The sequence below is a fragment of the Miscanthus floridulus genome, chromosome 5 (assembly GCF_019320115.1).
Source record: "Miscanthus floridulus cultivar M001 chromosome 5, ASM1932011v1, whole genome shotgun sequence".
Classification (NCBI taxonomy): Eukaryota; Viridiplantae; Streptophyta; class Magnoliopsida; order Poales; family Poaceae; genus Miscanthus; species Miscanthus floridulus.
This window is the reverse complement of record NC_089584.1, coordinates 117487343-117503461: the sequence shown is the minus strand read 5'-3', so window position 1 is coordinate 117503461 and position 16119 is coordinate 117487343. Positions and strand designations below refer to the sequence as shown.

General features: G+C 44.5%; 1 protein-coding gene across 1 annotated transcript; it reads left to right on the top strand.

Moving 5' to 3' along the window:
* The first annotated feature begins 318 nt into the window (after positions 1–318).
* LOC136455202 (uncharacterized) lies at positions 319–1110 on the top strand. Its single transcript, XM_066455332.1, has one exon. The coding sequence runs from the start codon at positions 319–321 to the stop codon at positions 1108–1110; it is 792 nt and encodes a 263-aa protein (XP_066311429.1).
* The last annotated feature ends 15009 nt before the right edge of the window (positions 1111–16119 follow it).

Genomic DNA, 16119 nt, shown 5'->3' with positions numbered 1-16119 from the left:
AGGAATGCTTTAATAAATGTGCTGTCATTTCTCTAATCCCTTGATTCTGATCGGGAGGGTGCTCTAATGGATGGTTCATATCTCCTACAAATGAATCTAAGGTCCGGACGTGGGAGCACTAGTGCGGGGGCAGCTCACGGTCTTGGCGAGGGCCAAGGCGAGAGTGGCCGGGCCCATGAGCCCAACGGGGAGAGCCATGGGGCTCCAATTCTGGCTCCTCCACCACCGCCTCCGCCGATGACTTCCGCAGAGATAATGGCTGAGCTGTTGGCTGCTCGCCGGGAGTCAGCTGCTGCTCACTAGGAAACAGCTCGTGCCATGGACATTATGGCACAGGCTGTCACGGGCCTCGCCCACGGAGGCCACGGGGGCAACGGTGGGAATGGGGGTGGTGCCCGTCGCCCTGAGGAACAGTCCTCTTACCAGGACTTCCTCAAGACTCACCCACCCATGTTCACGCCGTCTGACGAGCCCCTAGAGGCGGAGCACTGGCTTCGCACCCTGGAGCAGAAATTTTGGCTGCTCGGAGTGACCGACGAGCAGAAGGTGTACTTTGCAGCGCAACAGCTTTTGGGGTCCGTAGGTGCATGGTGGGAAACCTTCCGTGCCACAGAGCAGCCAGATCATCCGGCAACATGGCGGGAGTTCTCCACCGCTTTCCGAGAGTTCTTTATCCCTGCTGGTGTCATCAACCAGAAGGTGACCAAGTTCCTGGAGCTGCGCCAGGGGAACAGGACAGTGATGGAATATGTGAACAAGTTCAATCACTTGGCTCAATATGCTGGCATCCATGTGGACTCTGATGACAAGAAGAAGGACCACTTCTTTCACGGTCTCGCTCCCATCCTTCAAGAGAAGCTATATACGGCAAACTATCAGACCTTTGGAGCACTGATGAATGCCGCCATTGCCATGGAGGGTTTTCAGCGGGAGTCTCAGGCTGATTGGAAGAGGAAGCGGGTGGCCACAGGGTCTTCTAGCCACCCTCACACACAGAAGATACATGTTGTCCGGCGGGGGTCCTATCAACCATCTAGCGGGCCTTCGTTCCGGCAACCCCAGCAGACTTCGCAAGCTTCCTCTACTCAGTACCGTGCACCTCCACAGTAGGTGCATCCACAGCAGTCTCAGGGATAGCAGGTCCCACCTCGTCAGGGGTTTGGGAACAAGCCTGGTGCTTGCTTCAAGTGTGGCAAAGATGGCCACTATGCCAGGGAGTGTCCCCAGCATCAGCTAGCTCAGCCCGCTCAACCGTCAGCAAACTCTGGGCTTATCAAGAGGACCATTATCAAGAAGAAAGTGCCCAGCAGGTCTGGTCAGGTGCACTTCATGGATGCTCAATAGGTTGTGAAGTAGGAGGCAGTTATGGCTGGTATGTTTACCATCGACTCCCATCCAGCTTTGGTGTTGTTCGATTCTGGTGCATCACATTCCTTTATTAGCATGGGGTTTGTAGAGCGGCACAACTTACCACTTATGGCTATACCGTATGCCTATAAGATCCGTACTACGGGTTCACAAATGTTCATCAATACCCGCACGGATACAGTAAGTTTGGTATTAGCCACCCACACTTACCGTCTACAGTTCATGATAATGCCTGGGCAAGGCATTGATGCTATTCTTGGAATGAACTGGTTGTGGGTGTATGGGGTAGTATTGGATATGAAGAGGAGAAGTGTGGAGTTACGGCTTCCTTCTTCTGAGGATAGGATGTCTCTTATTGTACCCTCAGATCCAGTTTTACCTGTTGGTGCCCATGCTGAAGCCTCTCCTAATCTTACCTCCATCCCTGTGGTTTGTGAGTTCCTGGATGTTTTCCCTGAAGATCTTCCTAGGTTGCCATCGGACCGTGAGGTAGAATTCTCCATTGAGCTTGAGCCTGGTACTGCTCCTATCTCCAGACGCCCGTACCGCATGGCTCCAAGAGAACTAGCTAAAATGAAGAAGTAGCTAGAAGAATTGATGGACAAGGGTTTCATCCGTCCTAGTGCTTCACTATGGGGGTGCCCAGCCATTTTTGTGAAGAAGAAGGATGGTACTCTACGGATGTGTGTGGAATACCGCCCTCTTAATGCGGTAACAGTTAAGAACAAGTATCCTTTGCCCCGCATAGATACTTTGTTCGATCAGCTAGCCGGTGCCAAGGTGTTCTCGAAGATTGATCTCTGATCAGGCTATCATCAGATCAAGATCAGGCCACATGATATACCAAAGACAGCTTTCTCTACTAGGTATGGGCTGTATGAGTACCTAGTGATGTCATTTGGTCTTACCAATGCTCCTGCCTTCTTCATGTACCTGATGAATTCGGTTTTCATGCCAAAGCTAGATAAGTTTGTGGTGGTTTTCATTGATGACATCCTGATCTATTCTAGGAATGATGAAGAGCATGCCCGACACCTCCAGGTAGTACTGACTCGACTAAGGGAGCACAAGCTGTATGCTAAATTCAGCAAGTGCGAATTTTGGTTGGATCGAGTGCAGTTTTTGGGGCATGTGTTGACACCTAAAGGCGTTTCTATAGATCCCAGCAAGGTGCAAGATGTATTGGATTGGAAATCTCCTAAGTCTGTGCATCAGATTCATCAGTTTCTTGGTCTCACTGGATACTATCGGCATTTCATTCCTGATTTCTCTAAGATAGCCTAGCCAATGACCAAGCTGCTCCAAAAAGAAGCTAAGTTTGACTGGAGCCCAGCTTGTGAAGAAGCTTTCCAAACTCTGAAGACATTTCTGACCACTGCTCCTATGTTGGCCCAACCAGATATTGATAGACCCTTTGATGTATATTGTGATGCCTCGAAGACGGGGCTGGGGTGTGTGCTTATGCAAGATGGGCGTGTGATAGCTTATGCTTCGCGCCAACTGAAAAAGCACGAGGTGAACTATCCCACCCATGACTTAGAGCTAGCCGCTGTGGTCCATGCTCTAAAGATTTGGAGGCACTATCTGTTAGGCAACAAAGTGCATATCTTTACAGACCACAAGAGCCTCAAGTATATTTTCACTCAGTCTGAGCTGAACATGAGGCAAAGAAGATGGTTAGAGTTAATAAAGGATTATAATTTGGAAGTCCGTTATCACCCAGGAAAGGCCAATGTTGTAGCAGATGCTTTGAGCCATAAGTCACATCAGGTTGAGGAAATACCTTTGTCTCTCAACCACATAGAGGTGCTAGCTCATATTGCATTAACCTCAGAGTTGCTGGAGCAGATTATTCAGGAGCAGAAAGAAGACCCCGAAGAGATTCCTCACATCAGGAAGTTGATGGCTGAAAGGCGTGGCCCTCACTTTAGTGTTGATGAACATGGAGTCATGAGATACAAGGGTAGACTGGTGGTTCCATCCAATGAAGAGCTGAAAAGAAAAATTTTGAATGAAGCTCACCATTCAAAGTTGTCTATTCATCCTGGCAATAACAAGATGTATCATGATCTGCGCCACTTGTACTGGTGGTCTAACATGAAGCAGGACATCACCCGTCATGTCGTGGAGTGCAACACTTGTGGTAGGGTTAAAGCAGATCATATGCGTACCCCAGGATATTTGCAGCCCTTGCCCATTCCGGTTTGGAAATGGGAGGATATTTCCATAGATTTCATTGTGGGTTTACCCCGCACAATCAATGGTTATAACTCTATCTGGGTCATTGTGGACCGTCTCACCAAGTCTGCCCATTTTATCCTAGTGGACACTAGATATACTACCAAGAAGTATGCTGAGATATATTTCGATCGGATTGTGACCCTACATGGAGTTCCCCTGACTATCATCTCTGATAGGGGATCCGTTTTTATGTCTCATTTCTGGGAGCGACTCTAGGAGTGCCTTGGGACAAGTCTCCTCCGCAGTTTAGCTTATCACCCCCAGACTGATGGTCAAACTGAAAGGGTGAACCAGGTGCTCGAGGATATGTTGAGGGCTTGTACCATTTCTTTTCCTAAGAAGTGGGATAAGTGCTTGAAGTTAGCTGAATTTTCATATAATAACAGCTACTAAGAGAGCATCCGCATGGCACCATTTGAGGCTCTATACGGGCAGAAGTGTAGAACGCCACTAAACTGGGTTGAAGTGGGAGACTGTGGGTACTTTGGGCCTGAATTCATAAAAGAGGCTCGAGAGAAAGTAAGCATTATTCAAAGCCACTTGAAGGCAGCTCAGAGCCGACAAAAGGCTTATGCTAATAAGCAGAGAAGGCCCTTGGAGTTTGCCGCTGGAGATCATGTATATCTCAAGGTGTCTCCTATGAGAGGGGTGCATCGGTTTGGCATCCATGGCAAGCTAGCCCCTCGATATGTGGGTCCATATCAGGTGTTGGAGAGATGTGGTCCAGTGGCTTACCGTCTACAACTTCCTAATATTTTATCTGTGGTACACAATGTGTTTCATGTATCGCAATTGGAGAAATGTCTGCGTGCTCCTGATGAAGCTGTGGAAATCGAAGAACTTCCCCTCCAGCTAGATTTAACTTATGTGGAGCACCCTATCAAAATCTTAGATGAGAAGGAGAGAGTGACCAGGAACAGTGTGGTAAAATTCTACAAGGTGCAGTGGCAAAATCATTCTGAGGCTGAAGCCACATGGGAACAAGAGAGTTACCTATTGAAGCATTACCCCCATCTCCTCTCTGGTTCTGATAGTTAGTTGCTGCGTCAAAATGTATTTCCTACCTTCTCACACTAGGCACATGAAATCTCGGGTCGAGATTTTGTTTTAGGGGGGTAGATTTGTAACACCCTCGGTGTTACGTCTTAATCAAAACACTAAATCATATCATGAGCATCATGTTTATGTATTATTGCATGTGGTAAATGAGAAATTAAATTTTATTGCACTAATTCTCAAATTGAGCTCTAATTTATTCCTTGTCCAAATAATCACTAGCACAGCTCAATTCACTATTATCATCCTAATCTAGCTCCATCTCTCGTTATTCACCTTCTTCATAATCCCCGTAGCACGCACAAGGCACATGCTCTGCTTAGCCCACGCAGCACGCGCACAATGACAAATTATTATCATTCACTAATTATTAGCATACCACTTGACAAGATTTATATCTCCATTAATCTCGCGCCGCGCCGCTGTCATCTCCATTAGCATACCACTGTACCAGCATAGAAATCACTGTTCATCCGCAGCAGCACGTCGTTCCCGCGGCGCTTTATTACCTTTAAGCAAGCTAGTTAGCCACTAACCTTACGACGCGTCGCTGTCGCGCCTTTGCTTCTTCATTCCTGCGTCTCCTATCTTTAAAAGGACACGCCGAGCCGCCGAGCCATCCCGCTCCGCTGCTCACTTGTTTCTTCCTCTCAAATCAAGTTCTTCTGTTCTTGCTCGAGAGAGCTGCGTCTATCGATTTCTCCCCGAGCAATAATCAACTGAGGTAGCTAGTCTGCAATTGATCTTCTCATTCTCTAATATTTCCTTGACCTGTGGTCTCCTCCCCCATTAATTCATTGTATTATTATGTGCTCACTGTATTTTTTGTGGCATTAGAATAGGTTGATAAATATGGTAGCTAGTGCACCTTGTTTTATCATATATATAGTAAATTGATATCAGCAATAAGGATGCCTTTAGTTGCTAAGATAATACATGAGATGTTTCATACCTGTTTAGTGGGAATAATAGGTAACTTTGCGTATTAGTCATTAGAGTTAGCATAGTAGCTTGGTAGATGTATTCTTATTTTAAGAGTTGCTGTTGTTGTATTACTAAGCATTGCATCATCATCACTGCATGCATATAGAGAACGCGTCACTGGAGATTGTGACCTTTGGCGAGCAGGAGTACGAGGAGGTGTTGACACCGTTTTTTTGCACGTGTCAAAATGATCAGAGTGGGCTAATCGGCAGAAGGAAAGTTACTGTATACGCTGACAGCCGATGAAAATCAGCTTGTAAAGATGGTTGCCGATGAATGGTGGTGATCGATGGAAAGGTTGATTTAGACTCGGGCGTTGCCGATAAGGTTGGAGATGTTATTGTCGATGCCGATGAAGGAAGGCTTGAAAACTACTGCCGATGAAACAGGAAGTATGCCGATGGAAAGGAGGTCGGTGAGAATTCCATCGTAATTGAGGCGGACAGGGAAATAGATAGGAGTTGATTTCCTTTTCTATATTTGTTAGAGTACGATTCATGTAAGAGTCACATGTTTCCTTAGATATGGACTTGGTATCCTAGTCGTATTTGGTTATGTCTCTTTAGATCAGGGTATAAATATAGATTGAGGGGCAATGTAATAGAGATAATCAATCAATATCAAAACCAATTTTTACTCCTATTTGCATCTACTTACTTTTCGGTGACTTCGTCAATTTGCATATTTTTTCCTTTTTACGAGTTCTCATTGATTCGGTGAGTTGCATCGCTTCCGTGCGACCTTCGGTGATTCTCGAGTTCCGCGTGAGTACCTCTTGGCCGTGACTTCCGGGTGTATCGCTGTTGTCAGGACCAAAGTGCTCGTATCCTCATCCTCGAGTGAGTACCTCTTGGCCGTGACTTCCGGGCGTATCGCTGTTGTCAGGACCAAAGTGCTCGTATCTTCATCCTTGTCGATTAACAGGTCAAATCGACTGGCACGCTTTGGATATCAATTCGGGTATTAGCCCTTTGTGTTTGCAGATCCACTTTTGCATCAACACATCTTTTGGCACGCCCGGTGGGACAAATCAATCCGATCAATATGTTGAATCCCGAGATCGATTCAGGGAACATTATCGCGGTATCAGAAGAAGATCTTAAGGAAGAGCAGAGGCAGGCTATGGAAAAGGCTATAGAAGAATACAGGCAGCTTTGTCTGAGATCGTTTAGCCTGAACAAGAGTGGACAAGTCATCCAGAAGCAAGATTTGTCGTTGCCTCGGCAGGTTACCTTTGACTCCAATCCTGGTAAACTTCAAGAGATGGTTAATTCTGCAGTAAATCATGCTTTGATTAATCATTCCAATGTGCTGTCCAATACTGTTCATAATGCTGTGGTTCGAACTCTCAAAGAAGGACAAGCGTCACCGCATTATGTTGGGCCTGCCTATCACCAACCAGAGCCGGCATCTGTCAATACTCCATCGGCTCCCTCGGTCGTTGTGGGTACAGAAGTTACTTCTCCTCCAGTATCGGTAGGCTTACCTAATATTCAATCTACACCGATACGATCAGATCCGGTACTACCAGGAGGACGAGTTCAGCTTAATACAGATCTATCGGCATCAGCTATGTCAGGCCCTGTGTCTCAGAATAGCTAGATTCCTACTAATTGGTGGGGATATGGTATGCCTCCGGAGTCATCTGCTTTCAATCCTGGGTTACCTCAAGTGTTTGATGCAGTAGGAAAAGCTCCTATACCATCGGCTATTTCGCCGATGGCTCAAGTGCCTCAATATGCCACAGCAACTACTGTGCAACCAACTCCAGGAGGTTTCTAGATGCCTTTGGTTCAAACACCCAATTCAAGTCCATCGGCAAGCTTACTGCCGATGCAGCAGAAAGCCCCTGCTATGAGTCAAACTGGGGTTCAGTTCATGCCTCAAGCTGGTTATAATTATCCAACAATGTCAGCAAATTACCAGCCATCGGTAAGTTTTGTACCGATGAGTTCTAATAATGGTTGGTCAGGACAGTTACATGTTCAACATACAGTTCAGCAAAATTAGCAGGTTGCAGGGATTCAACAAGGTCATATGCAAGCTGGTTTCCAGAATCAAGCATCGGCAGCTCAGCCGATGAATCCTTTCTAGCAGGTTAATGGACCACAAGTAACGGCAAATATGCCGATTGCTGGAGATCGTGGGCCACAAAGATATGTGGAGGGATATCAGCAGGTACCTCCTGTAGAAATTCAGCCAGTTCGTCAGCAGGAGGCTAATGCTTTTTGGGCCGATAAGATAGCAGAAATTATGAATGATCAGTTTGGGATAAAGCCCAAGGTCAATACTTATTCTTATCGGACTCCATACCCTCCTGCATATGATTTAATTCCTCTCCCAAATTGGTACAAGGTACCAGATTTCACTAAATTCTCTGGGCAAGATAATACATCAACAATGGAACACGTCAATCGCTTCATTATTCAATGTGGAGAGGCAGCTAGCAGAGATGAATTAAGAGTTCGATTATTTTCATCATCTTTGTCTGGATCGGCATTTACATGGTTCATTTCATTACCACCAAATTCTATTATTACTTGGGCTGATCTAGAAAAACAATTTCATAAGTATTTCTTTGCTGGAATCCATGAAAAGAAGCTTACCGATTTAGTAAAATTGAGACAGCGTAATGATGAATCGGTAGAAAGCTTTGTGCAAAGGCTACGAGATGTAAAAAATAAGTGCTACAGCCTGGTGCTGGATGATCGGTAGCTTGCCGATCTGGCTTTCCAAGGGTTATTGCCACATCTTAAAGATAGATATGCTTCTCAGGAGTTTGAAAGCCTCAGTCAACTTGTGCAAAGGATCTCTGATCAAGATACTAGGGTTTTTGAACCTAAAAAGAATTGGAGTAAAAAAGTATCATTTGTTGAAGAAGTAGGAGATTCTGATTCTGATGAAGAACCAGTTATCGGCTTAGCTGAGTGGGTTAAGAATAAAAAGCCGATATCTTGTCCCTTTGGTCAGAAAGAGCCAGAAAAGTTTACCTTTGATATCACCAAGGCCGACAAGATATTTGATCTTCTGCTTCAAGAGGGCCAAATTAAGCTGTCACCTAATCATGTGATCCCATCGACAGAAGAGTTGAAGAAGATCTTGTACTACAAATGGCACAATGCAACTTCACACAGTACAAATGAGTGCAAGGTGTTCAGGCAACAGTTACAATCGGCTATTGAATCTGGGAGAATTAAGTTTGGTACTTCCAAGGCCCAGAAGCAGATGAAAATTGATCAACACCCTTTTCCAGCAAATATGTTGGAGGCCAAAGGGAAGACCAAGGTATTGACGTCAGAGGCTGCTGAGAAAAACGCATCAGCGGATCCCCAACATCGGATAACTACCGATGATGCAAAAAGTAAGGGTTTGCTGGGAGAAAGCAGTAGTTCCAAAAACCCTCCTCGACCTGGCATTGTGATTACCCATCGAAGGCAGCAGGAGGGTTGGCGTCATCGTAAGGACCGATATCGACAACAACAAGAAGAGATACGTCGGGAAGAATGGTATCGGCATAAAGATCATTGGAGGTGCCCGTTTTTCATCCATTGCTAGGAAGAAGGTATTAAATTGCCAACTGTTGAAAATTGCCCTGAGTGCAATGGTTATTATGGGGTCAATCGGTCAGAAAGGAGGTTTCAACCTGGCAATCAGGGTTTATTTATCAATGAGCCGATCAGAGGCAGAGCATCAGTGCATGATCGGCTGGGGGGCAGACTTAGTGTACATGAGAGGCTTGGTAAACACGCTGGATATTTTCCAAGGAATCAAGAGGAGCTTGAGGAGATGACAAACGCAAGAGTTCCCGATGAAGAAATATTCTACAGGGACCCTAATATACGCCGTGTAGAATCAACTGGGACCTATTATCAGCCGGTTTGGAAAACCAAGTTTCCTCAATGGTGCCCAGAGGGTCTGACAAAGACACAGAAAAGGAGGATGCAACGTGAGCATCAGGAGGATTTATACCAAGAGGAAAATTCCTCCAATGAGAGGTCTGGTCATCAGCAGTGGCAGGTAAAACACAAAAATAAGGGTCCATCGGCAGATGTTAATATGGTATTCATGTTGCCGATGGAGTTTTTGGCACTATCTGATAATGAGGAAGAAGTTGTTCTCTCTGATCAAGTAGCTCAATTGACACTAGATCCAATGATGGCTGTTTTTGAGAAACCTACCGATGACAAGAGACAGCATCTTAAGGCTTTGTTTGTGAAAGGCAGAGTTGATGGGCAGCCTGTATCTAAGATACTTATCGATGGAGGGGCTGCGATTAATATTATGCCTTATGTGATGTATCGGAAACTTGGTAAGGGAGATCAAGACTTGACCAAAACCGATATGATGCTGAAGGATTTTGAAGGCAATGTGTCACCGGCTAAAGGGGCAGTATGCGTTGAATTGACCATCGGCAGCAAAACCTTGCCGACGACGTTCTTTGTTATTAATGGCAAGGGTGCATATAATCTGCTTCTAGGGAGGGATTGGATTCATGCTAATTGTTGTGTTCCTTCTACAATGCATCAATGCCTCGTACAGTGGATTGGGGATAAGATTGAGTTTGTCCCTGGTGATTCTTCCTATATCATCGCATCGACAGAATCAGATACTTATGAGCGAACTAAATGCATATCAGGAGAAGTTTGGGAAAAAGAGTTCCTTGGAGTTGCTGATTATGAAATTCCACCGATCCAAGCAGTCGGTTCTGAAGAAGAGTTTTAATGGATAGGTTTGCCGATGATGGAAAATTAGGTCAAGGGTTCACATCGGCAGATGATTTAGTAGAAGTAGATATTGGTGATGGCGATAGGCCAAGACCTACTTTTATTAGTGCTAAGTTAGATTCCAAGTGTGAGCAGTAAATAACTGATTTGTTAGAAGAGTATAAAGATTGTTTTGCTTGGGATTATACTGAGATGCCTGGATTAGACCGATCGATAGTTGAACATCGGTTACCTATCAAATCTGGATTTCGGCCACATCAGCAGCCAGCGCGCCGATGCAACCCTAATATACTTCCTGACATTAAGGCCGAAATAACTAAATTAATTGAGGCAAAGTTTATTCGGCAGTGTCGATATGCAGAGTGGATCTCTAATGTGGTTCCTGTTTATAAGAAAAATGGAAAACTTCATGTTTGTATTGATTTTAGGAATCTCAACAAAGCCACACCGATGGATGGCTATCCAATGCCGATTGCTGATTTGTTGATTGATGCTGAAGCCGGACATCAAATTATCAGCTTCATGGATGGTAATGCAGGTTACAATCAAATATTCATGGCTGAAGAAGATATTCCCAAGACTGCTTTCAGATGTCCAGGTCATGTAGGGTTGTTTGAGTGGATAGTCATGACGTTTGGTTTGAAAAATGCCGGCGCTACTTATCAAAGAGCTATGAACTTTATTTTTCATGAATACATCGGCACATTAGTGGAGATCTACATTGATGATATAGTGATTAAGTCTGGAGATATCACAAAACATCTAGCCAATCTACGAAAGATACTGGAGTGCACAAGGAAGCATGGATTGAAGATGAATCCTAATAAATGTGCATTTGGTGTATCGGCAGGTCAATTCTTGGGTTTTATGGTGCATCAGCGGGGCATCGAAATCAGTAGGAAGTCTATTGATGCAATTAACAAGGTGGTTGCTCCTGCCAATAAAACTGAATTGCAATCTTTGATCGGTAAGATTAATTTCATTAGAAGATTCATATCTAATCTGTCGGGTAAGATCAAGGCTTTCAGCCCATTACTTAAATTGAAAGCCGATCAGGAATTTGTATGGGGAGCTGAGCAGCAGTTGGCTCTAGATGAAATTAAGAAATATTTAACAAATCCTCCAGTGCTAGTTCCACCTCAACACGGGAAACCTTTCAGGTTGTATTTGTCAACTGATGATACCGTTATCGGTTAAGCTCTTATTCAAGAATTTGAAGGGAAAGAACGTGTTATTTATTATTTGAGCAGAAGATTAGTGGATGCTGAGACAAGGTATTCGGCCATTGAAAAATTATGTCTGTGTTTATACTTTTCTTGTGTCAAATTAAGACATTATTTGTTATCTGCCGAATGTACGGTCATATGCAAAGACGACGTAGTCAAGTATATGCTGTCGATGCCGATATTAAGTGGTAGAATCGGCAAGTGGATTTTAGCATTATCAGAATTTGAACTACGTTACGAATCGACTAAGGCAGTTAAGGGACAAGTTATGGCTGATTTTGTCACTCAGCATTGTAATACAGTGGACTCCCTGGAGGTTGCTCCTTGGACACTTTTCTTCGATGGGTCCACATGTGGTGAAGGAGCAGGTATCGGCATTGTGTTGATTTCACCTCAAGGAAGGAAGTATGAGTTTTCATTGCCGATTGTTGCTACATCGACAAACAATCAGGCTGAATACCAAGCCTTGATAAAAGGGTTAGAATTGCTGAAGGAGATACGTGTCGATGCTGTTGAAATCTTTGGTGATTCTATGCTAGTTATAAATCAATTGGCTGGGATTTATGAATGCCGAAGTGAAGTTTTAATTTCATATTATGAAAGATGTTTGCAATTGTTGAAAGGGTTTAGAGATTTTCGTCATGAACATATTTCTCGACTGCATAATGAGGAGGCTAATCGACTAGCTCAGCATGCTTCAGGGTATCAGCCTATTCAAGAAGTGCTAACATCGGCAGTCGATACCGATGACTGGAGAAAGGAGATTGTCGATTATTTAAAGGATCCATATAAAAAGGTTGAAAGACGTATAAGGTTCCAAGCTACCAAGTATGTGCTCCTTGATGATGAATTATATTATCGAACTATAGATGGAGTTTTACTCAGATGTGTTAGCAGTGATGAATCGAAAAGTTTGATGGGTGAAATTCATGAAAGAGTGTGTGGAGCGCATCAATCGGCTTTCAAGATGAAGTGGATAATCAGAAGGAATGGATACTATTGGCCGACTATTCTTGAAGATTGTTTTAAATATTTTAAAGGATGTCAGGGGTGTCAAAAGTTTAGTAATATTCAAAGAGCGCCTGCATCGGCTATGAACCCTATAATTAAACCTTGGCCGTTCCGGGGATGGGCTATCGATCTCATCGGTCAGATTTATCTGCCATCGAGCAAAGGACATAAATTTATTCTGGTTGCTACCGATTATTTCACAAAATGGGTTGAGGCAATTCCTTTAAAAAAGGTGACATCGGCTAATATGATCGATTTTGTGAAAGAGCATATTGTTTACCGATTTGGTATTCCTCAAACTATCACTACCGATCAGGGTACTATGTTTACATCGGGAGAATTTGATGAGTTTGCTGTAGGTATGGGAATTAAAGTTTTAAATTCTTCTCCATATTATGCTCAAGCTAATGGTCAGGCTGAGGCTTCTAACAAAGGGATCATCAAACTCATTAAGCGCAAAATTAAAGAAAATCCTAAGAGGTGGCATACAGTATTAAATGAAGCCTTGTGGTCATATCGGATGTCATGTCATGGTACAACCAAAGTAACGCCTTATCAGTTAGTATATGGACACGACACAGTATTGCCTTGGGAAATTAAAACTGGCTCTAGGCGAATACGTTCTCAAAATCAGCTAACAGCCGATGATTATGATACTCTTATGAAGGATGAGTTGGAAGATGTGGCGGGTCATCGGTTAAGGGCTTTAGTTAGCATCGAAGAAAATAAGAAAAGAGTAGCCAGATGGTATGACAAGAAGGTGAAGGTAAAGGAGTTTGCCGATGGAGATCTGGTCTGGAAATTGATTTTACCAATTGGGACTAAAAGTTCAAAGTTTGGAAAGTGGTCTCCTAATTGGGAAGGTCCATATCGGATAAATCAGTATGTTCCTGGTAACGCATATATTCTAGAAACCCTCGAAGGGGTTGTGTTTCCCAGAGCATTAAATGGAAAATATTTAAAGAAATATTACCCTAGTATCTGGATGGATGCATAAAAGTATAAGTGCCGATAACAGTCCTATCGGCTAAAATTATACAAGGATGTCAATGTCTCATAAAGTGCCGATGCAATAGACAAGATTTACAAGTTTAACAAGGATTGGATAGCCAATATCGCACGCAGGCGAATCTGGTCGGCTTCCTTCATTTCTTTGATGTCTTCATCGGCAGCACCCTCCACAGGCTTGAGTTTTTTCTTCATGGCCAAGGCTTTGCGAGCCTGGATGTCTCTTTCTTGCTGAAGGGCCTTGATGGCATCGGGTAGCTGGCTTTCTTCGTGTTGGGCATGAGTTAAGGCTGCCTCGACTTCTTTCAATTCAGCCAATAGAGCCATCCTCTTTGCCGATGAATCTAAGATTTTCTGCTTAAGTTCAGCGCCCGAAGTCTGCAAGTTGCCGATGCCCTTGTGCTTCTCATCGACAATCTGTTTCAGTTGTAGCATCTCTTCTTTGAGTTGAGCCGAGCTGCTCTATCGACAATGGGTTGAGCAGCCCGTTGATATTGCAGTTGGCGGCTTTCTAAATAGGCTGCTGGGAAGAGTACTTCTTCAACATCGGCAGGGACCTGGCCACGGATTGTTTTGAAAATTGCCTTTGCGGGGTCCGAGTCATCTACTAGTTGGGCGGTATCCTGCTATAACAAGTCCAGGAGAGCTTCCAACTTGGACTTAATTTCTGCCAATATTGTTCCCAGTGCAAGGGAAGAACTTGTTTCCTCTCCATCATCATCAGAAACGTCAATGGCAAAGGAAAATAGGCTGTTTGGGGAGTCTTGTTCCTGAGAAAAAGAAAAAGAGGTCAGTTAAGGATAAGTATGAATATTATAAATCGACTAGGTCAATCGGCTTACCTGTTTCAAGGCAATTTCCTGTACTTGGCTGGAGGAAGCAGCCTGGAGTATGCCGTGTGGAGGATCGGCTGAGCTTGCCGATGGGATATCCTCTGTGGCCTCATCGGTGGTTGGCCCTTGGGGTATGATGACCGATGGTATGTCCTGTACAGGAGGATTAACTGCTTGCTCAGTTGGATCGACTGATTCTGGCCGGCTTGCAGACGTTGGGGCAGATGTGGGGATCGGCATGGACTTCTGTCGTTTTGGCTATGCCTCGACATCTGTTAAGGCTTTGCGCTTTGCTTGGGCCTCAGCAACGGTTGGCTGGGGGGCATCAGCACTTGTTGGTTGTGGAGCTTGAACATCTGGTACGCTTGCCGATGTACCCATTTGTTGCTGCAAAACAAGTGTAAGGTATGATATTTAACAGATAAAATGTAAAATCAAAGGAATACCTCTGAAGGTTTGTTAGAGGTAGTGGTGCTTGATGTCGGAGGAATTGCCGATGACGATCCAGCAGCGGCTCTTACACCCTGATGATTAATGTTAATACAGTTTGTGATCGGCATGAATAGAAATAAACAGGGTTGTTACCTTGAATGCCTTGATCAGGGTTGTAGCAGCAGCCAATGGAGTGGCCCTAGCTGTAGCCAATTTGGACTTGGAGGTGATGGTCTTGGCACGGGTCTTCTGGTGAGTCAAAGCAGCTAAGGTGGGGGCGTTGTAGCCGATCGGTGATATCGGGGAAACAGGCCGAAGATCGAAGGGTTTCCCACTTTTGCTCATAGATGGTGCTGGGTTGTTAACCTGTCACGAGAAAGTTAGTTACCGATATATGAAAGGAAAAAGCAGAAGGGAGTTAAAAGAAACTTACTGCGTCATCGGGAATGGCGTATTCAGGGTCGATCATGTGCCGATATGTGTGAGCAGATGTTGCAAACAGTTGTTCCCTCCACTCTCGCCACCATTGCTTATATGATTCGGTGATGAAAGATGCTGGCGTCCAGATGGATATATCGACATCTGTAGTATCGGCATCGGGGGAGAGTCGTACTACCCTGCTCCAATCTGTTCCGCAGGTGATTGTTTCTCTGGGTTTGATCACATCGGCAAAACAAAGTTTGATTGGCAGTTGCCCAAAAGCCAATTGACGGGATACTGCCGATGGATTGTAAAATTCATACGTGATATTGGTGTTTTTCCCGCTACCGAATGTGTTTACTGGGATTGCCCTGGGAGTAATGATGGCCATCATGAGTTCATTATCTTGATTCAGAGTGTCATCGGCAAAGTTGAAAAGAAGGGGGAATCTGTTTTCTTCGTCAATATAAGGTACCCAGGCCCTATGATCACGAGAAAGACCATTGTAGAAGCTTTGGAAGAATCTGCCGATCTGGTCTTCATTGGCCTCTGTCCCAGGGAGGACAATTATGGCTTCACCAAAATTGAGGGGTGAGCGTGTTGCCGATTCCTCATCCCCAAGCACGTGGTCTTCAGCAATTTCTCGTGGGAATTGTTGGGCAAAGAAGTCCCATTGCAAACGTTTGTGCATATGGGCATTCAGCCACATGTTGATAAACCACCACGGGCCTCCTAAGTTGCCGATGGGTTCGCCAAGCAAAAGTTTCTGAGACACTTGATGAAGAAGATGATAAGTGGAGCTCAGAAGGTATCGGC

Excerpts from the sequence above, each read along its gene's own strand:
- LOC136455202 (XM_066455332.1), top strand. The coding sequence starts at position 319 with ATGGACATTATGGCACAGGCTGTCACGGGCCTCGCCCACGGAGGCCAC.